At 31.8% G+C, this 24,159-nt stretch overlaps 1 protein-coding gene across 4 annotated transcripts in view; it reads left to right on the top strand.

Annotated features, from left to right (window-relative positions):
• The window catches only part of LOC143235426 (tetraspanin-18B-like), a 62,652-nt gene that overhangs the window by 7,834 nt on the left and 30,659 nt on the right, over positions 1-24,159 (top strand). For 3 of the 4 annotated variants that reach the window (XM_076473576.1, XM_076473579.1, XM_076473578.1), the window contains exons 2-6: positions 1,687-1,770; positions 2,159-2,207; positions 5,804-5,856; positions 12,193-12,267; positions 18,048-18,116. In XM_076473576.1, coding sequence (XP_076329691.1) covers positions 1,687-1,770; positions 2,159-2,207; positions 5,804-5,856; positions 12,193-12,267; positions 18,048-18,116 — 330 coding nt within the window. The remainder of the gene's footprint in view (positions 1-1,686; positions 1,771-2,158; positions 2,208-5,803; positions 5,857-12,192; positions 12,268-18,047; positions 18,117-24,159) is intronic. The other variant, XM_076473577.1, reaches the window with a different exon arrangement.

Below are 24,159 nucleotides of genomic sequence, written 5' to 3'. Positions count from 1 at the left end.
AGCTGAAGAGGCATATATCGATAAACAAAACAAAATGTATGAGTAATTTAGTTCCCTTTACGTCACTTTCATTCTATCGTAACGTCCCGAGCTGCATTAAAAACTTGTAAAATAAGTCCATATATTGACCAACTATGTTGTTCTTATAATAAAACATGTAATTTTATTGAATTCTATGATGTAGTAACTAACATTTCTAATTGGTACAAAGAAAAGGCTAAACAAGAGAAGCGAATCGATACAAATATATGCACTTCTAATAATTTAAAATCCATGAATTTGCACACTGTAGCTAAGTTAGACAGGTAAACTGAAGTTAAAATATTTAGCTTCTTGAAATCCAAAATAAATGAGTGTTTGAGAGTGTTTCTTATAGTAAAACCACGTCGAGCTATCTGCTGAGGCCACCGAGAGAAATCGAACCCTTGATTTTAGCGTTGTAAATACTTAGACTTACCGCTGTACCAGCGCAGCGATGGACCCAAAATAAAATGAATATAGAAAACGTATCAGCAAATTTATTATTATGCTCATTAGATGACATCATTGTGGAAAGTTAATCAAAGAGGACATTTCTGTTTTGTTGACTAAATTATGCTAGTTTGTGAAATTCGACATTGTATCTCATTTTAATTTCAAGTAGGTTTTTCGTCATCAAGAAATTCGACATTGTATAGCAGTAAGATTCTAATTGCACTAAGTGATATTGGGAGGAGGACATCCACACAAACAACTATTTTAAAACATTGAAGTTTATATATAGAATTAGGTTCCGGATGTTTTTGTACTGACATATATCTGACGGAAAACTATCCTAAAATTAACTCGTAAATGATTATCTATAGTTGGTTACTTGTCTTTCTGTACATTTGTTATACTTTATACTATATATATGTTTCAAGATGATCCAGCTACAGATGGCGATACTGTTTCTTTTGTTGTTCTTGTTTCCAATTCGTCTAGTACTAGGCAAGAGAATGTAAACTCTTAAATGTGAACACAGGACCAGTTTATTTGGGGGGTGGAGTGATATGTCGTAGGCCCGAAGAAAAGAGGTTGATCTAAGGCAAAGACTGGTATGATGATCAGTAAATAAAGATAAAAGTCAAGGAGAAACAAATTGTAACCAGAACAACTGGAATGGTTTAAAATACGCTACCGTTCCCATTTTTGTTGTACGCATTATTATTATTTAAGTAATCCAGTTCATATGGTTTAAAAAGTATGCTCTAGACTCAGTCAATCAGCCCCCTTCTTTCAAATAAAGCCCTGAATCAACTCTCGTAAATCTTAACCTATACCCGTTAAACACTCACTCTTTCCATATCAGGGAATATCTTAATAGTACTCCAGTGAACTATTTGCAATAAGTTAATACCCTTTCTTTGCTAAGAAGACAAAACCTGTACACAGCTCTTAAAGTGAAACTTTTTAATTGTGATTTGTTTAAAGATATAAACTACAATTTGCCTTAGTTGAAGATATACGTATTTATGTTTAGCTACCTCCATCAGAAACAATATTTTTTCTTTACCTTAACAGTAAATCGCGATATTGTTCAAACCGTTATTATGTATAATTTGGAAACAATTAATAACATATAAGATAATTTAATTTCTTAGAAACTACATGTATGGCAGAAAACTGTTGCAGCAAATTGAATTATAATGTTAATTCATTTTACAGTTACTAGGCGGCGCAACAATCGGCTACATGATGTGGGTTCTTGGGACTTCACCAACTGCAAAAGAATTTTTCAGTGGAAGATTGGTAAGATTTAATTGTCTTAATCATCTTAGCATAATCATTATTTATTCCCTTATCATTTCCGTTGCAACTGATACCCAACTGATGAAATAATGCATTCTAATCTTTACAAGTAAATACATGAGAATAGTATATTTGATTTATTATGATGATGGCCGTGTTGATTTTTAGTCTTATTCTGGGTATGTACATAGCTTACTATGATTGGAAGTTATTACTATTATTTGATAATCCAAAACTAGCAAAATAAACTTCATAACCAACAGTACAACATAACACTTAAATACATTAATAGTAAAACTAAAACAAAACCTTAATGTTATAAGGTTTATTGATAGAAAAAAATCGAAGTGATTTTGAAGAAAATGCACTAATATATTGTAATCTGCAGGTGTTCACGTACGTTATACTCAGTGTCGGATCTCTTCTTTTCCTTGCAGGTGAGTATAAGTGTGTGTGTGAACACACACATACATATATATATATATATACACATGAGAAATAAAGTAGTTCATGAAGACAAAATTGAATATCATGTGTGAAATTTCTTTTATTCTTTCACTGCTAATGTTTCATATACACTGAATAGTTAAATCATATATTCCTAGATATCTAAGATCGCCATATATGTACAAATGTGTGTGATAAAATACGTGTGTTCTATGGAATTATAAAGCAAAATAAGTACTTTTGCTAGAAATCAGAAATTCCCAAACTTTTAGTTTGAAGTTCCCCAACACCTCGACTGAAGACTCTCCTAATCAAATAAATTAATACAACTTTTAAACAATGATCAGTCTGAGGAATTTTGCTGTCATTACAACCTGATTTCTGCAGGAAGTAATTCAAGCATAAGCTACGTTGTGTAGACATATTTACTGCAGTAAAAAATACTCGATGGAACCATTGCTGTGTTCAATATCAGGAAGGTTTTACAGAGAATGTTCCTACATGTGCGAGCCCCTACCCTAACAAAGACCATCTCACGTACACATTTTGATCTGTTTACCCCAGTTTGTGAGCCATTAGTGTAGGTGTAAAATAGTTTTACTGACATAGTAAACGTTGTCCTTCACAATTACCGTATAATAATGCAATATCGTGTTTAATAACTCAAATACACGCATTATTCACATTAATGAAACACTGTAGCAATAATTAAAAGCGTTACATTATTTTATCAATACAGCGGTATTTATGGGATTTTTTAAAACTGATATTGCAAAGTATTTTGTATCTTTGTATTTTTTCTACTTGGTTTGTATTCACATAAAGCGTTATTTCAATGAAGTGTCGAACAACAAACATATTAATATAGGAAATAATAACTTTCAATAGCTGCTTACATAATAAATGTTTTGCTAAATGGTCCGACCTTATCGTCACGAAATGATTAAATCAGTAACTTAGTATCAGAAATTAAAGGTAACAAAATAAACAAGTGAACAACAAGGGACAATTAGGTTCTTCATGGCTGTCTCTGGACACCTATTAGCCCGGCATGGCCAGGTGGGTTAAAGCGTTCGACTCGTAATCCGAGGGTCGCGGGTTCGAATCACGGTCGCACCAAACATGCTCGCCCTTTCAGCCGTGAGGGCGTTATAATGTTACGGACTATCTCACTATTCGTTGGTAAAAGAGTAGTCTAAGAGTTGGCGGTGGGTGATGATGACTAGCTGCCTCCCATCTAGTCTTACACTACAAAATTAGCGACGGCTATCGCAGATAATCCTATGTAACTTTGCGCGAAATTGAAAAAAAAACAGGCACATACTAAAAACTAAACCCTCCCTTCGCTTCTCATTGCCATAAAAATGCGCTTCACAAGTTAGGTTTGTGGGTACGTTATAAGAGTGACAGTTAAATCGAACCAGTTAAGCGCATAAAAGTAGTCCAACAGTTGATGGTGGGTGCTGTTAGGTAGTTGCCTCTTCTCAGTTCTATTAGTTCAAACTGTGCATGTGGTGTTTTATGCAGCTTAGCACGAAATATCTGCAAAAATCATCAAACTAAGTACACCCTTGTGCAAATTAAAAACTTAATGTTAAAAACTTAGTAATTTAATACGATCATATTCATAAGAGTGAATAAGTTTACGCAACTACACCCTTGTGCAAATTAATTGAAACAAATGGTCATTTTACAATATTTTCAGCATGGCGGCCAGTGTAGACTCGCTGGACCCGCTGATTTTCTTTAATAGTCATTTTTTCACAAAGGCGGCGTCATTAACTGTGTTTTGCAGTAACGGTCGATCTATTTTTAGGATATATGACGAAATTTTGAGGAATATTACGTCATTCGAAATTGCGTTAGAAGGGCAAGGAGACCAGTCAAAAAACAACTTCTTACCAACTCAATGAAGAAAAAAACGGTATCAATGGGGTCTGAAATACAAGAACTGGACGCAAGAACAATGGATGAAGGTGTTATTCAGTGACGAGACTCATTTCTTCGTACAGGGTCAAAGAAGTGTGCATGTTCGCAGATCTCCAGGTGAGAAACTTCGAGAATCTCACATCAATCAGTTCGTAAAACATCCCCTGAAGAAGATGTTTTGGGGCTTTTTCAGTTACTATGGCGTCGGAGACTTACATATCGTAGAAGGTATGATGCGAGGACCACAGTACATTGAAGTTTTGCAGAGAAGAGTCGTTCCAGAATTGAAAAAGAGATTTCCAAGATGGATCTGGCATTTTTCAGCAAGATCTGGCTCCGTGCCACACATCGTAACTTGTGAAGAATTTTATGACTACAACGCGAATAAAGGTGCTGGACTGGCCTGGAAACTCTTCGGACTTAAATTTTATTGAAAATCTTTGGGCGATTTGTAAAGAAAGACTTCGGGGAAAAGACTGTACTACGAAAGATAAGCTAATTGAGACCATAATTGAGGTGTGGTACTGCGATCAAAAAATTAGTAAAGATTGCAGTGAAGTCGTGGACTCGATGCCAAAGCGGATTAATGATCTTCTGAAAAATAAAGGCGGTCATACCATGTTTTAACTTGTGAGTAATTTTTAGATTCTCAGAAATAAAACGCAAAATTTGAAAATTCGTAATTTTTAATTTTCCGTCTTGTTTCAATTAATTTGCACAAGGGTGTAAATAATGAGGTCACCTTTTTAAACAAAATTACCGATTCCTTTCTTCAACCCTTATACGATGTAGGCCTCCATTGTTGGTAACAGCAGCTCATTCCATAAGCCAGACAACCCGTTAAAATAATAAAAACAAAAGTTAATTTTTTCTTCTTCCTGTCTTCAGAATACAGCACGAAGTAACTCGGAAACTTTATTCTGTAGATCTCTCGGATAATAGTATAAACTCCAATACGATTGTCTTTTACCCTACTTTTTATTTTCAAAGGATCTAGCCCTAATGAAACTTTATAGAATGGACGGCAACTGCCTGTTGTGGAAACACAAGTGTAGAGGACTCTGCACTTGTGTCTCCACAGCAGGCAGTTGACGTCCATTCTACAAAGTTCCATCACGAATACTCTCCCTAAACAATCTATCAAAGAAAGATTTAGCCATATTCTTAAAATATAACACTTTCACCCCCATAATCAATCTAGTAGATTTCCTTTAAACCTTATCCAATAAACCAGTATCCTAGAATAAGATTACTTTAGATTTATTGTTTGAAATCATTGCACATGGACAACAGCGACAAGTCAAAAGAAGATAGAGAGAGAAGTGTTATGAAAAACTAAATATTTTTTCTTTCATACCTCAAGTTAGGTGAAAAACACCGACGTCGATTAGAATATCACGTATTGTACCTTCACAACAGGATTAAGGTGATACACATAATACATAATTAACAATAGTAATATTAACACTAATATTACTATTGGCTATAATATACATCACATTTTTAGTGTACGGAAAACATAATTAAATAGTGTTAAATTCACTATAACTATTTGCATTTTATGATTACATAGTTTTGTGTAATGTTTTCTTATTTGTTTATTAAAAACTATCGTTTCTAGTGACCGTATACTGTTTATTTTTTTGTGATCAAACAGGATTGTTAGGTTGGGTCGGATCGTACAGACGAGGCGGATGTTTGTTGAACTTGGTAAGATAACAAACTTGTTTCTTATGTTCACCGTTGTATTTTGTGAAGAGCTTGTTACCTACATTTACTTAAAATTAATTCTACGTTAAGGTTATGTCTAAATATTAAAAGTAATTGCAGACAGTGAGAGACAGTAAGATCTGAAACATTGTCGTTCAGGCACTCAACTCTTAACTACTTTTACATTGGTGTCAGTATATTGTCTGATAAATGGAATATCTCCAACGCGTTTGGATACTATGACCACAGACATTATCCACTATGGACTACAGATGACAACGAAAACTGATAATGGATGAATGATTTTGATTTTTCAGTCTCATTATAGTGTTCGAATCCTCATCGTACCAAAAATGTTCTCCCTTTCAGCCGTTGGGGTATTATAAAGTGACAGTTTATCCACTCTTCGTTAGTAAAAGAATATATCAAGAATTTGTAAAGGGAAGTGATGACTAGTTGCCTTCCCTCTAGTCTTACATTGCTAAGTTAGGGACGACTAGCATAGATAGACCTCGTGTTGCTTTGCGCGAAATTCAAAAACAAACATTATAATGTTATTTTTGTATATATATTTCCATTAAATTTAATTCAAAATACATACAATACAAAAAATACAAACAATATGTCACATCAAAAATATACACAAAATTTCTCGACAATGGATCCTGAATAAATGTATTATTATACATTAAAAGGTCATTAATATTCCTTTACAAAGTTATTTACATTTTTACCTATTTTTTATGGTGTACAAACTTTATATAACACTTTCTGGTTCTTCTATATTAACTATCCATTTCTTTAGCCTTAACTTAATGTTTTCATTTTTGTATTTAAGAGTTATCTTACTTCGTTTAAAATATCAGCCAATAATTTTGTGCTCAGTACAAATAACTTTTTCTAAATATTTCGTTATTTACTTTAGATAGTATTATGTTTCCATGTATTTCACCTCTTGTTTCATGTATTGATATATTTTTCCACAGCCTTGAATATATTTACTAAATCTATTTAGTATTTTATAAATATGTAACTTACACAGTGGTAGTATATTTAAATTTTGTAAGTATATTATTGTATATTGTATTATATTTGTATATTATTTTGTAAGTGTATTATAACTCTTAAGTTTGTTAAATAGGTGATATGATATCATGTTGCATAATTAAATCAAATCAAGCATAATAAATATTTTTAATTTCATTCTTAGATAATTACTTTTTATGTAATGAAATCTTACTGTTTATATTTTTTCTCAATTATTTGTACGTGTTTTTCCAGTTTAATCTATGATCTAATATTACATTATGATACAGAACAATTTCACCTATGATCTAATATTACACCAAGATACTTAACACTTTCATCTATGATCTAATATTACACCAAAATACTTGACACTTTCATCTACAATTTAATATTACACCGAGATAATTGATACTTTCTATCTTTTATATAATTGAATTATTGTTCACATCGTTCTTAAGATATAAATGTCTGCGAATGTAATTATTATAAATTATTTCCTTGTTTAAAATTATTCGACTAAATGTTTTAGAGAAAATCTAATGTCGGCCATTTTACTTATATTTAAGCATAATGAATTTTCATCAAACCACCTTCTTATGTATTTTGAATCATTGTTATTTTTTATCAGTTCATAATCAGAATTTTGATTACAAATGAACACCGAGTCATCTGCAGAACTTCTTGTAACTCCATTAAATACATTGAAGATATTAATGGTACTAGTACTGATCCCTGAGGTACTCCAACGACTAAATTAATTTTATCACTTATAACATTATTAATTCTAACTAATTGTTTTCTATTTGATGTGTATGATTTAAACTAGAAAAATCTGAAAAACACGTAGATTCAAGAAGTCTTAATACAAAATAATTAAAAACCACATAAACTGAGCTCTTTCGAAAGGTGGACATTTTTTTTCTTCAGGAGTAAACTGAGAATAGTAGTGTAATGGTATGTGTGATATATAAAGGATAGTGAGCAATGTCATGTATATCATTTCCGGTACTATGTAACCGACAACGAGAATGTTATTTAAAAAGGTGATAGGGGTGCTTTGCTTCAGAATTGGCTAAATATATATATATATATATACTTAAATATTTATATATTTAACTTAAGTATTTAAGTAAATGAAAGGTGATACCTGAAAACTAATTGAAAAAAGATATGTTAAGCTAATCAGTTTATACAAACAGATATTGAAAATCTTCTTTAATAAACAGTAAGGTTTAGGAAAGTTAGAGTTCACACTACTTAGAAGAAATAAGCAAAGAAAAAAATGTTTAATGTGCCAGAGTTGAAACCAATAACCGGAAATCCCTGATTTCAGAATATAGATTGATTCTACAAGATTGAACAGTATTTTGATAATCAATTTAATAAGTTTCTTTTTATCCCTCTTAGCTTTAGTTTTAAATCCTGTTTCAATGTCGATTAGAGTAACATCATTAATGGGATGACCAGGTTGGTTAAAGAGTTGAGCAACAAGGAGACCTCTTACGGTGTTAAAAGAATATTTATGGTTGTTGAAACATTCTGTAAGAGTTATTTGTGTATGTTATGTCCTACATATTGGTAATTGAATTTTCCACATTGTATAAGGTAAATGGTCTTTTGTGTCTTGAATCACTTAAGGAATTTACCTCACATGTAAACTTATTTCACAAAATAATCCAAGACAATCCTTGATTACTCGTCTGCCCATATTAACTTTGTTGATGTTACCGTCTTTTTATAGGACGGAATGTTTGTACAAAAACAACTACAAACAAACCACAATACCTCAACTATAAAGCTATCACCCCGCTCACAGTAAACGGAACATTACCTACAGTCAAGTTTTTAAAGCAAAAAAAATATGCTCGAATGAAACAGGCTACAGAAAACACGCCAAAGATCTAAAACAAACCACGTTACAAAGAGGATATAAAGATAACGTAAATCGACAGGCACATCGAAATTTCTAACAACTCAGCGGAAAGACACACCAGAGAAATACTGAAGTTTCAGATATAATTATTATTATAACCTATCAGTTTAAACACAGAACCTTTTTCACGAATTTCAAGTAATATTTTTATGTGAACGATCGCCTTAAAGAGATATTTCCTAAAGTTCCGGTTATTTCCATAAAAATATATAAATGTTATAAAATATTCTTATTAACACAAAAGTGAATTATGTAACCACCAAAAAAATGGTTGTCATCCATGTAGAAAGCCCGTTGTCAAACCTGCAAAGTCTTAAAAACCACATGACTCATTTTCTGATAAGCACAACTAAAGAAACTTTAAAACATTCAAAGAAATCAGTTGTAGAATACAAAACACCATTTATTTACCTTACACAGCGTATAAATGCAATCAACAATATGTAGAGCATATATAAAAAAAATGAACGTTTCAACAACCATAAATCTTCTATTAACACTGGAAAAAATCCACCTTTTGATCAACATTTTAATCAACCTGGTTATTCCATTAACAATGTTGCTCTTATCGACACTGAAACAGGATTCAAAATTAAAGCTGGAAAAATAAAATAAAACGTATTGAATTGTAATCTAAATACTATTCACTTTTGTGGAATGAATCTAAATCAGTAATCTCCGATCATTGGTTACATCTCTGTCACAAAAATGATTTTTATTCTTTGCTTATTTTTTCATGTAACAGTATCTGTATTTTACGTAAACACTTAAGTATAGTTATATATATATATGTATATATTAGCCAATTCTAAAACAAAATATTCCTAAAACTTTTTATTATAACGCTATCATCACCGGCTACATTGTACCAAAAGTGAGACACTTACAACAGTACATGGATAAATATACTAAACATTTCCTGAAGAAAATTATATATATAAAAAACGGCTGGTATGGATAGAGAAAGCACTATGTAGAGGAGCAAACAACGTTTTGACCTTCTTCTGTCATCGTCAGATTCACAAAGAAACGCATGACAATCATGACGTCACTCAACTTCCTTTATATATCACTTTCAATTACACTGACATTCAAAGTTAGCCCTCGAAGAGGAAAGATCCACTATTCCAAAGTGCTCAGTTTGTAGGGTTTTTATATTATAAGTATATATAAAACAACACAAAATTTAAGACTAATTTTGAAAATATTTTTATAAATTAAAATATTGCTATGTTTAAAGAAAATTAAATTAAAAACCAAAGTACCATACTCCATTGCGCTAACAATAAGATAATTAAAAATTTTACCATTTGCCAGAATCCTTTGTTTGTAGGTTAATTTTGTGTATAGCTAAACGAAGGTTATTTGCGTTTGCCGTTCCTAATTTACAAGCGAAAGAATATAGGGAAAGCAGATAGTGAGCATTACCTACTGCAAACTCTTGAGCTGCTTTAACAGAATAAGTGGGATTAATATACATTATATTATAATGTATATTATAATATACATTATAACGTTACATTATAACGCTCCTAAAATTGAAAGAGTGAGTACGTTCAGCAATGGGATTGTAATCTGCGAGTCAAGTGTCATAATAATCAAGCCATAGACACCATGGAAGAATAACTGGTATAATTTAATTGTAAAGGAAAATATGTGTCAATAGCTCTCAGAGGCGCTGGGGATACACCATCTATCAAAAATGAAGATAAAAATAACTATCAAGAATGATCAAATAGGACCATTCCGAAACCCCACTACGTCAGTTACCTCTAGAAAACCTGTAATTAAAAATACTTATATTATGATTCAACGTTTAACAGCTTTTTTGTGATGATTTGATTGTCTAACTTGGATCATTACTCTCTCAGGGAAACACGGGTATTTCTGTAAACAGTACAGAACTTCTTGCAAAAACGTTAATTTGGGCTTTTGTGTTGTTGAGCTATCAGCGCTGTGCACAATGCATATATCATATCCCGATTTCGAGTTATAGTCTGAAAGATTATTGTTGACCCATCGGTTGGAAACATTGAGCTTGAAAAAAAGGTATAAGAAATTTACGTTGAGTGGAAAAAAAAAACATTTATTATAAAATTAAAATGTTCTTTTTTTCCACTCAACGTAAATTTACTATAAATTTATTATAAAATTAAAATGTTCTTTTTTTCCACTCAACGTAAATTTCTTATACTTTTTTTTCAAGCTCAATGTTTCCAACCGATGGGTCAAAATAATCTTTCAGACTACTCGATTATTATATTTTGCACATGATAGCTCAACAACAAAAAAGCCCAAATGCAAGAAGTTCTGTACTGTTTACAGAAATACCCGTGTTTCCTGAGAGAGTAATGATCCAAGTTAGACAATCAAATCATCACTTCTAGTTTACCATGGAAACATTAACATTGAAATTCTTTTTAATAACTTTTTATAATAATATTTTCCACTTTATAACACTAATACTGATGCTGGTGGGTTACAGACAACCAAATACGTTAGCTCCTACTTACTGACAGTTTGTATGTTCTGATGGTACTCTTTTAACAATGATGGAGTTAAAATGTCAAGTTAATTCCCGTTATTCGATAAGTCCAAGTGTTTATTGTGTTGTCTTCCCTCTCGTCTTTCACTTCTGAATTAAGCTAACACAGATAATCCTCGACTAGCTTTGCACGAAATCAAAAAGATTCAAATAAATCGTGTTTACTAAAAGCTTAAACGATAAACTTAAACATCACTGACACTCACCACCGACCTTTTTAGCTATCGGTAATTTAAACTGTTGTTATGGAGCACAAAGTGAAACTTTAATTTAATGTTTACCATAGCCACCTTATCGCCACTTGTTAGACACATCAATCAGAGCAAGTGAACTCGACTCGCAATCTGAGGGTCGTGGGTTCGAATTCCCGTCACATCAAACATGCTCGCCCTTTCAGCAGTGGAGGCGTTATAATGTTACGGTCAATCTCACTATTCGTTGGTAAAAGACTAGACCAAGAGTTAGCAGTGGATGGTGATGACTAGCTGCCTTCCCTCTAGTCTCACACTGCAATATTAGGGATGGCTAACGCAGATAACCCTTGTTAGCTTTGCGCGAAATTCAAAACAAACCAAACCAATCCCTCTTCAAATATTTATAAAGGTGCAAATTGGAAAGCCTGTAAACGACTTAAAGATTGAAGCAGAACATTTTCATCACTGTCTAAAGTTTGTTTCATCTTGTTTTAGGACAAAGTATTGTCTACAAATAATATTAATATTGTTCTTCGTATTGTCTACAAATAATATTAATATTCTTCGTATTGTCTACAAATAATATTAATATTCTTCGTATTGTCTACAAATAATATTAATATTCTTCTTTCCAGTTCCTATTCCTCACAGTAGTATTGTTAGCTTCGGAAGTTGGTGGTATTATTGCATTGAACATCATGCAAACAAAGGTAATTTAAAGTTCAATTTAAATTAAAAGAAACAAGACTAAATTTGTTGACAAAATAATGGATGTTTTTAAATATTAAAATAGTACAACGTTTTCACCACTAGTGCCCTATTGTTAAAGTAAAAACACAGAATATGGTGATATTATTGTGATACTGAGAGAGAAGCAAAGAATGCACGTTTGAACATAAAAGTGAAAATGCAGTCTTTGAAAAATCATATATTAAAATTATAATAGTAAACTTGACAAAAAGTGTAGTTATTCACATGAAGTTGTGAGAAGATAGTTTGTCTTAAAGTTAACTTACAGAAGTTAGAAAAGGTAAAGATATGTCCTTTATATGTTTATTAATTTTGAGGTTGTGTCCTAACTGGCAAGACTTCCACTGGTTTCCTTTTTTTATTGTATTAGGTTTGTTTTTTTAATACAAAAGCACTATATTCTGAGAATGTGGGGTATTTATATCTCATATGGTAACTTACATATGAAGGAAGTTTTTGTGTTCTTTCATCCCTTTGTTGCACTTTCGCCCAGTTTCACCTGCATAGGAATCATGACAGTTCTTATATTGTGTTTTGTTCCTGTCGTAACACAAATCTTGAATGGATATTCATTTTGAAATTGTCCATTAACCTCTGTCCTATTTCTTCAACGTCATCAATGAATGGAATTATGCCAGCCAATGACATTTTTATGCTGTTTTGTGGAGTGCTAAATGAATGAGACTGTTAATTTGGTGAACTGTTCTAATGAGTAACTTGAGGGACCTGGAAAACATAAGTAATCTTTTTATCACTGTTACACCTGGTGCATATATTATAGGCTAAATGAAATAAATCTTTTAGTATGCCTAATTTATGGTGTTGAAAGGGAGAACTAATTTTTCTGCAAATTTTCATACTGAAATTATAGGATGGTAACATATATAACGTTAACTGTGTAACTGTTTTCGTTTCTACAATAAATTTAACGTAATAAAATATAATGAAACTTTGTAGAATGGACGGCAACTGCTTGTTGTGGAGACATATTGTGTCTGAGTGCTGAAGAAATTATGTTAGTTAAGCATTAATGTATTAACTCATAATTCAATAACGACGTACAATAGTAACATTTACTTATAACATATCGCATCATCAGTGTTGACGTTTTTTTCAGAATTTTCTTACTCAGAGTTGGTAACAAATGTAAAAATAAAATCAACAAATATTTGTCCCCCAATGATATATCTTTAATAAGTATGCTTTGTGTAAACTTGTTGAAATGCATCATGTAAATCCTTTATTTTTACATAATGCTACTTAAAATTAAAATAGCTTTAGAAAACGACTAATTTTACATGCTTCCTTATATATATTTAACTTTGACCTGGTTCTTTCTCAACGAAATAGTCTGCTCTAAATAAGACTGAATCTGACACAGATCGTACTCAATCATATTTTCTTTGATTTACTTCGTTCCACGCGATTGTCTTTCCGGTAGTCTGTTCTAAATAAGACTGAATCTGATATGGATCGTTCTGTGTGATTGTCTGTCCAGTAGTCTGTTCTAAACAAGATTGAATCTGACAGAGATCGTTCTCAGTCATATTTTCGTTGATCTAGTTCGTTCTGTGTGAGATTGTCTTTCCAGTAGTCTGTTCTAAATATATTGAATCTTACATAGATCGTTCTCAGTCATATTGTTTTTATCTAGTTCATTCTGTGTGAGATAGTCTTTCATGTACTTTATGTTCAATGGGACTGAGTTCTATTTATTTCATCCTCAGTGAGAATGTCATCAACCTTTATTGTTCTTGGGTTGACGGTGCCTTTGATCTAGTTTCTTGCCCTGAGAGTTTGATCCAATTCGTTGTCAATAAGATTGTGTTTGATCTGGCAAATTCTCATTGAGATTTTTTTTGATGTAGTTCGTTCTCAGTGAAATTATTTTTCTACTTCTTTTTTACTGAAATTGTCTCTGACTTAGTTTGTTCTTAGCGAATCTTTGAGCAGTTCGTCTTAAAGCGATTTACTTTGCTTTAGTTCGTTCTCATTGAGTGTCGTTGATCTAGTTCCTTTTCCCTGAGAATGAAATCAAAATTATTCTCAGAATTTCACTCATCCAATTCCTTCACAGTGAGGTTGTATTTTAACCTTGTTCGTTCGCTGTAAGTCGAAGAACTAGTTAGTTCTGATTCAGATTGTCAGTTAGTTATTGACCTAGTACATTTTCAATTAATTTTGTTTTTGTTCTAAGTCATTCTGTATGATATTTGGTGGGTTCTATTTCGTATTTGTTTCAGTTTGTTCTTAGTAAAATTATCTTTGTTCTCAGTTAGATCGTCTTTGTTCCACTTCGTTGTCAATGACATTAACGTCGACTTAGCTCGTTCTCAGTAATATTGTCATTCATGCATCTCATTCTCAATGAGACTTAGTTTAAACTACTTCGTTCTCAGTGAGTGTGTTTTAGATCTAGATCATTATCAGTCATATTTTCTTACTTTTAGTTCGTTCTCACTTAGATTACCTCTGTTTTAATTAGTTTTCAGCGAGATTAACTTTGACTTAGCTCGTTCTCAGTAAGATTGCCTTTTATTTGCTTCCCTCTTAAAGATAATGACTTTTGCCTCCATTTTTTTTGTCAAATTATATTCTACTTAATTATTTGGCAGTTAGATTGTTTGTTCTAGCTCTTTTGTGACATTAACTTTTGATATAATTCATTTTCAATGAGACTGTCTTTTATCTAGTTCTTTCCCGTTCCCATTTTTTTCTCGATAATATTATCTTTTGTCTAGTTCGACCTTGATGAGATTATATTGGATCTTGTATGTTCTCAGTAAGATTGTCTTTGGTATAGTTCGTTCTCAGTGAGATAGATGTTCACATAGTTTCCTGTCAGTACAACAGTTCTGACGCAGTTCGTTCTCAGTGAAAACGTTTTTTAAGATGATTGTGAGTGATATTTTCTTGGTTATAGTTATTTTTCAGTAAGATTGTTTTTTAGTTCGTCTTCAGTAAGAGTGACTTTGATCTATTTTTTTGGAAATGAAACTGTCCTTGATTTAGTTCCTTCTCTGTTAGATTGTTTTTTTTACCTAGATGATTACACTTAGATTGTTTTTGTTCTAGTTCGTTTTCTTCAGCATTAACTTTGACCATTTCATCCTTAATAAGATTGTCTTTAATATAAATCGTTCCCAGCCAAAGTTACTTTGATGTAGTTTGTTCTCACCATGATTTTCTTTTATCTAGCTCTCTCTTGATGAGATTGACTTTGTCCTAGTTCGTTCTCGGTGAGATTATCTTTGTTCTAATTCATTATCAGTAAGATAGACTTTAATGCAGTTCGTTTTTCAATTAAATTTACTTTTAATCTAGTTCGTTGTTATTGAGATTTTCTCTGATCTAGTTTGTTATCGGTGAGTCCTTGATCTGTTTTGTTCTAAGTGAGGTTGTCTTTAACTTCGTTTGTTCCTGGCGAGTTTTTTGACATAATACTTTCTCAACGATATTGTTTTTTATTTAATTTGTTCTCAGGGATATTATATTTGGCCCATTTTGCTCCCAGTAAGATTGTTTCCATCAGCATCGTTCTCAGTCAGATTATCTTTGATCCAGATAATTCAGAATCAGACCACCTTTGATCTAGTTCATTCTCAGTAAAATTATCCTTTATGTAGTTCATTCTAAAAGAAATTTTCTTTGGACTAGTTTTTTTCATTAAGACTTTAATGTCGTTCATTCTCATTAAGATTGTTATTTATCTAGTACGTTCTTATTAAGATTGTTATTTATCTAGTACGTTCTTATTAAGATTGTTATTTATCTAGTACGTTCTCAAAGAGAGATTGTATTGGTTTTAGTTCGTTTTCTGTAAAACTGTCTTCAACTTGGTTCGTTCTCCGTGGATCTGTGATAAAGTTTGTTCTTAGTAATTTTATAATATAGTTCTTTTCTCAGAAAATTGTCTGTAACCTATTTCGTTCTCAGTCAGCTTTTTTCTTAGATCGTTCTAAAGGAGTCTTTGACCTGACTTGTTCTCAGTGAGTTTTTCAAACTAGATTATCAATTATATTATCTTTGATCTAATTCATTCTCACTAAGACTGTCTTTGATCTACTTCGTTCTCAAAAATATTACCTTTGATCTACATCATTCTCATTAAGATTTTCTTTTACCTAGTTCGTTATCAGATAAGTTTTTTCTAGTTATTTGTCAGTGACATTAACTTTGACCAATTTTTTTCTTATTGAGATTGACGTTAACATAGTTCATTCTCCGTGAGACTACTTGCATTTTACCTAATACATTCTCGGTTATATTGTCTTTACTCTAGTTGGTTTTCAGTGACATTATCTTTGACCTTGTTTATTCTAAGTGAAATTATTTTTAATTAGTCATTTTCAAACATACTCTCTCTTATTTGGTTTGTTCTTAAGTAAAACTGTCTTTTCTCTGTTTCGTTCTTATTGAGATTAACTTTAAGTTAGATTATTCTCAGAGAAACTCTAATCTGATTGGTTCTCAGTGGGATTGTCTTTGATCTAGCATAAGTGTGTTTCAAGACGGCTTGCATGGCTATTAAAACTTTTATTAAACTGATATAAAAATTTCAATAAAAGTGTTAATACCCATCCCAGCCGTCTTGAGATATATTCTTGCTGTGTGTTTGTGTGTTTTCTTATAGCAAAGCCACATCGGGCTATCTGCTGAGCCCACCGAGGGGAATCGAAACCCTGATTTTAGCGTTGTAAATCCGGAGACCTGCCGCTGTACTAGCGGTGGGCATATTCTTGCTTCAAGTGAGTTTCTCGTCGTCACGAATTTGTTCTATCATGTTTAATGAGATTGTTTTTTTCCGAATTTGTTCTCAATGAAATGAATTTTGATAGAATTCGTTCGCAATATGATTGTCTTGATTTAATTAGTTTTCAATGAGATTTTTTTACTTTGTTCGTTCGCTGTGAGTCTATGATCTAGGAGATCTAAGTGAGATTGTCAGATGTATTTCGTTCCCAGTGACTTTTTGACCAAGTACCTTCTTAGTAAAACTTTTTTCGATGTAATTCCTTCCAAATGAGGTTGCTCTTGACCGACTTCGTTCCTTGTGAGGTGATTTTATCCACGTCGTTCTCAGAGAAAATTATCTTAATGAGATGGATTTCAACATTGTATTTACTCACTTAAATTATCTTTGATCTAGTTCGGTCTCAGGGAGAATGTTTTTCTTCTAGATCATTCTGAGTTATATCTTTTGGTTCTACATTATCGTTGTTCTAATTTGTTCTCAGTGAGATAGGTTTTGATATGCTTGTTTTCAATTAAATTGTCTTAATTTCTATTTGTTGTCACTGACATTACCTATGACATACTTTATTCGTTCTTAGTGAGATTTTTATCTATATCATCTCAGAGCCTGATCTTTCTCAGTAAGACTTTGATCTAATTCATTCTTCGTGATATTTTATCTTTTTTCTTTAGTTTGCTGTTATTTATATTTTATCTAGTATGTTCTCAGTGATATTGTTTTTGACATTATTCATTTTTAGTGATATTGCCTAGTATTTAGTTCGTTCTCGGTGAAATTTTGATTCAGTACGTTCTCAATGAGTCTGTATTTGATTTTAGTATATTTGGTGGTGGTGTATTTTACGTAGTCCATTCTCGGTCGTTGTCCTCCTTCGTTGTTAGTTACATTAACTTTGATTTTGATAATTCTCATGATATTGTTTTGATTAATTGTGATTTTCGAAACGTCTATTGGTTGTAACTTTGATATTTCGTTTGATTTCAGATGACCGATATTCTCAGCCAAGCTTGGTCGGAAGTGAACCAAGAGACGCGCAACATCCTTCAAGAAAAGGTGAATCTTGATACTGAAAACTATTCTCGAAATAATCGTAACAAAACATAGTCAAAACAACATCAATGTGACATTACACTAATACCATGACCAGATTTTAAAAGCTTAGTAATGTGTGAAAACCGGTAAAAGAAAATTATCTTGTGAAATTTACCAAAAAATTACAGCGACAGCTGAAGTTTAACAATTTTCCTATGGTCAGCAATCACTGTAAAGCACTTAGTAAAGGTATAATGTCTTATTACATTTGTATGTTCTTATATAGGGTGGCCAAAAAGTAATAGGTTTCTGATGCATTATCCATGCGTATTGTTTTATCATTATATTGGACGTGAGATTTTACAATTATTTGCCTTTTTCCTAATCCTATGAAAGGGGGCAGGGGCGGATTAGGTCGAGGGGACACCGAACAAAATCCGGTGGGCCAGTAAGTCTATAGTGCTACCTTTGCTGGTACTACGATAGGCTGATATTTTTGATAGCATGATTAGCCTGTCTATTTCCAATACTAGTTTGCGCTACTGACCAACCTACTGTACTCTAAATATGTTGTAGATGTTTATACATGTATACTTCATGTTCGTAATTATTAATTGTACAATCAAATTAATAATGTTTCAGTCTTCAGGTGCTCTCACCTACAGCCAACATAAGTTCCAGCGAATATACTTTTAAATTTCGTGTTCTTTAGTGGACTCGAACACCCATCGTTCGCCTCTTTGGTTTGAATAAAAGCCTAAATCATTTTTTTTTTCCTTATAAAGAACAAAATATTTCAGGGCTGAACAACATTGATTAGTGATTTTCAATTTATATATTATGTTCAAAAATATTTTTGTAATGGTATTATAATATTTAATAATTTAAATGAAATCTAAAGTCGAAGTCTGTGCTACAAAACCAGCCCTAATCAAGCAGACATCTATTTGACTTTTACTCAGTGGCATGAGTGGAGGACACACTCTGGAAATCGTGGAAAGAACGTAAGTAATATTTTGTTTCATTAATCATAATTATTTTGTTGCTGATTGGTCGTTATTATTAATACAACATAAATCAACAAACAATAAATTTTTGTTCAAATTTGATCAAGAAATTTGGTATTAAGTCGTGTAGTGTCATCTGTTATCTATATAATCATGACTATTACATATTCATTAAAAATGTAAATGTTTAGAATTTCGTTGTGATATAATAGTATAACGAGATTCAGTTGTTAGTTTTATGTTACTTTTTGTATCCAAAATTTATTATAAACTATTGTTTTCTCCATGGTTCTTCTGGTTTTGGTAATAGGCAACTGCATCCTTCCCCATTGTTTTGTTCCAACATACATTTTGAAATTTTATCTTATTTAATGTGTAAATTGTTTTTAAAAGTTTTATTATTTATTATTATTCATTTATAGTGTGGGGTATCACCAAACTTTATAATCTCACATATATCCTCTAATTGGTTATAGTTTTCTGTTTGTTTTGTAGACGATTCATATTTTCATACTGTTAAGGGTTGCAGATTTTTGGAGCTTACTTCAAGCTGTATGCAAAGAAAGAGTTGGAAAATTTTAATCTGTCACAAAAAGTGAAGAGATTTCATCAAACTGTTCATGAAATATTTTATGAAACTATGCAAATGTTTTTGTTTGTTTTTAATATTTTCATCTTCCTGTTTTTCATTTAAAATTTCTATAAGTCATTAATAAAATCTACAAGAAATGTATAAACAAAACTTTGGTTTGGCCAGTTTTGTACTCCTACCATTTATGAAATTTTTAATAGAAATAAAATTACTTGAATATTCATCCTTTGTAGATGGAGAAGAAACTCAAAGGAGAGGCAGAAAAAGTCTAGAAAAAAGAAAGAAGCTATTTCTCCTACAAGCAGAAAAGTGTCCACAAATAACTGGTACATTGAAAGTTAATACTGCCAGTTGATCTAATGTAGTGTAGCATCATGAAGCAGAAAGTGAAACTCCAGACACAATAACTGAAATCTTTGAGGAACATGATCATTCTGCAACACAAGAAATCAAAGATGAAACTTATGAAGTCACATGTGGCTCAGGATTTCTGTAAGACATATTAATATGAAAGGGGAAGAAGATGCTGATATTTTTGCCAAGCTAAGAGTAAATGAGACAGCTTTTTTACTCCATTACATCCAAGACAACCATAAGGTGATAGTTCTCTCCCATTGTCATCAAAAATTATATTTAAGAGAAAAATGATTCTCAGCATTATTAGTTATCATAAATTAAATTTAATAATGCACTCTACTTCACAGTATCTCTTGCATATAGCAAACAATATGAAAGCAATTTGCTTATGGAGAGTATGTAAAATTGGAGGCATATACACCAAAGAATTAATGAGCATGAAAATACCAAATGCCAAAATTATTGTTTAGAAGCTCACGTTCTTAGTTCCAACCACAAAGACATTGAACAACTAATGTTTGCTAATCAAGAGCTTATGACGAGAGAAAAAATAAAAAATAATAGACACGTGAGGAAAATAATTGTTGAAGTTCTGAAATTAAATGAGGACTAAGCTACAGAAGCAATAGTTCAAGAAAGTTTTCTAAAATTGCTCATTCTACTAAGTAAATATGATTCACTATTAAGGAGGCATTTAAAGAATGTAGTAAAGAGTCAAATGGCACACAAGTCTTGAAGTAAAGGCCAAAGCTAATATGCAAAGAGTTTACAATGGCTTTTCAACCTAGCTAAACTATAAGTCACCAGGACTAATTAATGTTTGGTGTTGTAACCATATATTAAATCTTGTAATTAGTAATGCAACTTGATTACCAGTTCTTGCTACTTTTCTCTTCTCTCTGTTAAATGGAATTGCAGATTTTTTTTTTTTAAGGAGTCCTACAAAAGAATGAATGTGTGGGATCAAAAAAAGCAATCAGCCTCATTTACAAACCATTGATGAACCACATTGGTGAGCAATGGATGTCATCCTGATTAAAATATTTGGTTCTTTGTGAAATCCATAAAGTAGTTATAATTATCTTGGTCATTAGTATTGGAAAAGTATAAATTTATCCTCTGATGTACAACCAAAAGTTATTTCGTATAGAGAAGTTCTTCTGAAATATGAAACAATAATGATACATTCATATATCTTCAGATTTGTAATCTAACAACTCCTTTATCCAAGTACCTGCAAACTGTTGGGATATACTAGAAATACATGATGGATACTCTACATCGACTGGTTAATATTTAATGGGACTGTAAAGATGTAAAAACAAATGTGACAGACTTCATTTACTCAGCAACTAATGAAGTCCACAAATTATGTTGTCATTCAAGATTTCTTTCCAGAAAAAGATTATGGAAGAGGAACAGGCTACTTGGAGAAGTTAACAGTGAAGAAACAACATTTGATGTTGATAAAGAATTTGAGGTTCACTTCCAAGGGAAGTTTTAAACTAGGACTAGATAGTGGTGAGGGAAAAGATAAACTAAATGAAACAAAAGTGAGATGTAGAGGAACGTTTAGCATAGAGAAGTAGTTATAAGAATAGGCTTAATTGTTACTATTATAATGCTAGAAGTATAAAAAATAAAAGAGATGACTTTAAGACACTGATAACAATAGAATATTTTGGTATAATGGTAATAACTAAAACATGGTTGAATTTAGATTATTTTTGGTGACAGAAATTACTTTGAAATACATGGTTATAGGTTATTTAATAGGGATAGATTACTAAAGATAGGAGGAGAAATGGTTCTATATGTAAAGTTTGAGTTGTGTCCTGTTGAAGTTAACAGAAAGGATATTGAATCTATTTGGGTTTTTGTTAGTGGATATCAAGGGAAAAGCTCTTTGTAGGAATTTTCAGGAAGGTTTATGGAAACTGTTTAAGATGGATTTCTTCACCAATTGGTTAAGAAACCTACTAGAAATAATGCTACATTAGATTTATTGTTAATTTCTAATATAGAAATTATTGAGAGGGTGCAAACTGGGGAACACTTAGGTGTAAGTGATCATTATTGTGTTATATTTGATGTTTTGCTGCATATGGAAATCAGGAATAATGATATTTTTATTCCAAACTTCAAAAAAGCAAATTTTGAAGGGATGCAATAAGAATTATCTGTTGTGAATTGTGCAGCTGAGTTCTTTGGAGACACTGAACAAATGTGGAAACTTTTTAAAGAAAAGAGTAGCTGCAAGTGAAAAGTAAGTTGGCACACAAAGGGTTTAAGAGATAAAATTTAAAAAATGCATCAAAATTTTAGGACATTTAAATTGACTGGTATTATAAAAGATTTAGAAGATTACAGAAAATTAGGAAAGTTGATCAAACAGGAAATTAAGGCACATAAAAAGATGTTATGAAAAATATCTGGCTAGGAGCATAAAAATTAACAGTAAGGATTTTTGAAGTACATTAGGGGTAAACAGAATGTTAGGATGAGGGATAAAACACTTGAGGGATGATACAGGAAGGTTTGTCTTTGATAATTATGAAATGGATAACGTATTAAATTCTGCTTTATCTTCAATTTTTTACTGATGAAGATTTGAGCAGTATTCCTCATCTTGAGCAAGAGATAGATGAAAATAGTTGAAGAAGACAATTACATAAATTATAAACTTGTTAAAATTAAATTGCAAAGTTTAAAGAATGGTCAGGCTCCTGGGCCAGGTAATATTTCCTTGAGGATTTTAAAGGAGGTCAAGGATTGAATACTTGAACCAGTTGCCACAATTTTTTGTAAATCCTTGAATAGTGGGCAAGTACTAACAGATTGTAAATTAACTAATGCCACTACTATCTTCTTGGGAGGTAATATAAGTTGTCCCAATAATTATAGGCCTATCAGTCTTACATCAGTTATGGAAAAGGTTTTGGAAAGTCTGATAAAAGATACTTTGCAAAGTAATTTAATAAAGTCTAGAATTTTATTGGATTGTCAACATGGTTTTACTGAGGGAAAGTCTTGATTTACAAATATTTTGGCATTATTTTAAAATGTTACTGTACATACAGACAAGGGAAAAGGTGTGGATTTGGTGTATCTGGATTTTCAGAACGCATTTGAAAAGTCCACATAAAAGGCTTGTAAAGAAACTTCTCTCTATAAGTGTGGGGGATAAGTTAACTAACTGGATAAAAGAGTGGCTTGATAGAGGAAAGCAGAGGGTTATTATAAATGAAATCGAATCAAATTGCATTAATGTTGCAAGTGGTGTACCTCATGGCTATTTTTTTGACACAAATGAAGGAATGGTCAATAAATTGCTTAATTTTCTGATGATCTCAAGGTCTTGGGTGTTGCTGGCTGTGAAAAGGATTCTGCTGCTTTTAAAAAGAATTAAACCATTTAGTGAGTTTAGCAAGTTGGTATTAATTACAATAAATGCAACATATTGCATGCGGGTTATCATGGTTTGAATTAGACATAATTTAGATGATAATGTCCTTAACAGTGTCATGAAAGAAAAGTATCTTGATGTAATGGTTGACCAGTCTCTTAAGCCATCCAAGCTGTGTGCTGTTGCTAGTGGTGGGGCAAATATGATTTTAGGTTGTAGCTACAGAAACATTGAATACAATTCTAAAAAGGTTATTATTTAATTGTATGGGTCATTGTATGGGTTAGGGTGCATTTGGTGTAGTGTGTTCAGCCTTGGGCTCCTTACCATAGGAAAAGCAATGAATTGTTGGAAATAGTTACCAACATGGTATCTGGGATGGAGATATTGTCATATGAGGAGAGACTAAGATCCTTAAAATTGTTTTTTGCTGGGAAAAAGAAGAGTTAGAAGGGATCTGATTTGAAGTGTTTAAGATTATAAAATGAATTGACAATCTTGATGCATCAATATTTATTTTACTAAAGAAAAAAATTATAGAACTAGGGGACATAAATATAAATATTGGGAATGTAAAAACCAACTTCAGCTAAAATAATTTTACTTTTTCAAATAGGGTGGTTGGCCTATGGAATAGGTTGCCTTCAGTTGTTGTTGAGGCAGTAAATTTGAGTGAATTTAAAAGAAAGCTCGATAGATATA

The sequence above is a fragment of the Tachypleus tridentatus genome, chromosome 12 (genome assembly GCF_004210375.1).
Source record: "Tachypleus tridentatus isolate NWPU-2018 chromosome 12, ASM421037v1, whole genome shotgun sequence".
Taxonomy (NCBI): Eukaryota; Metazoa; Arthropoda; class Merostomata; order Xiphosura; family Limulidae; genus Tachypleus; species Tachypleus tridentatus.
This window is presented reverse-complemented; position numbering and strand designations above follow the sequence as displayed.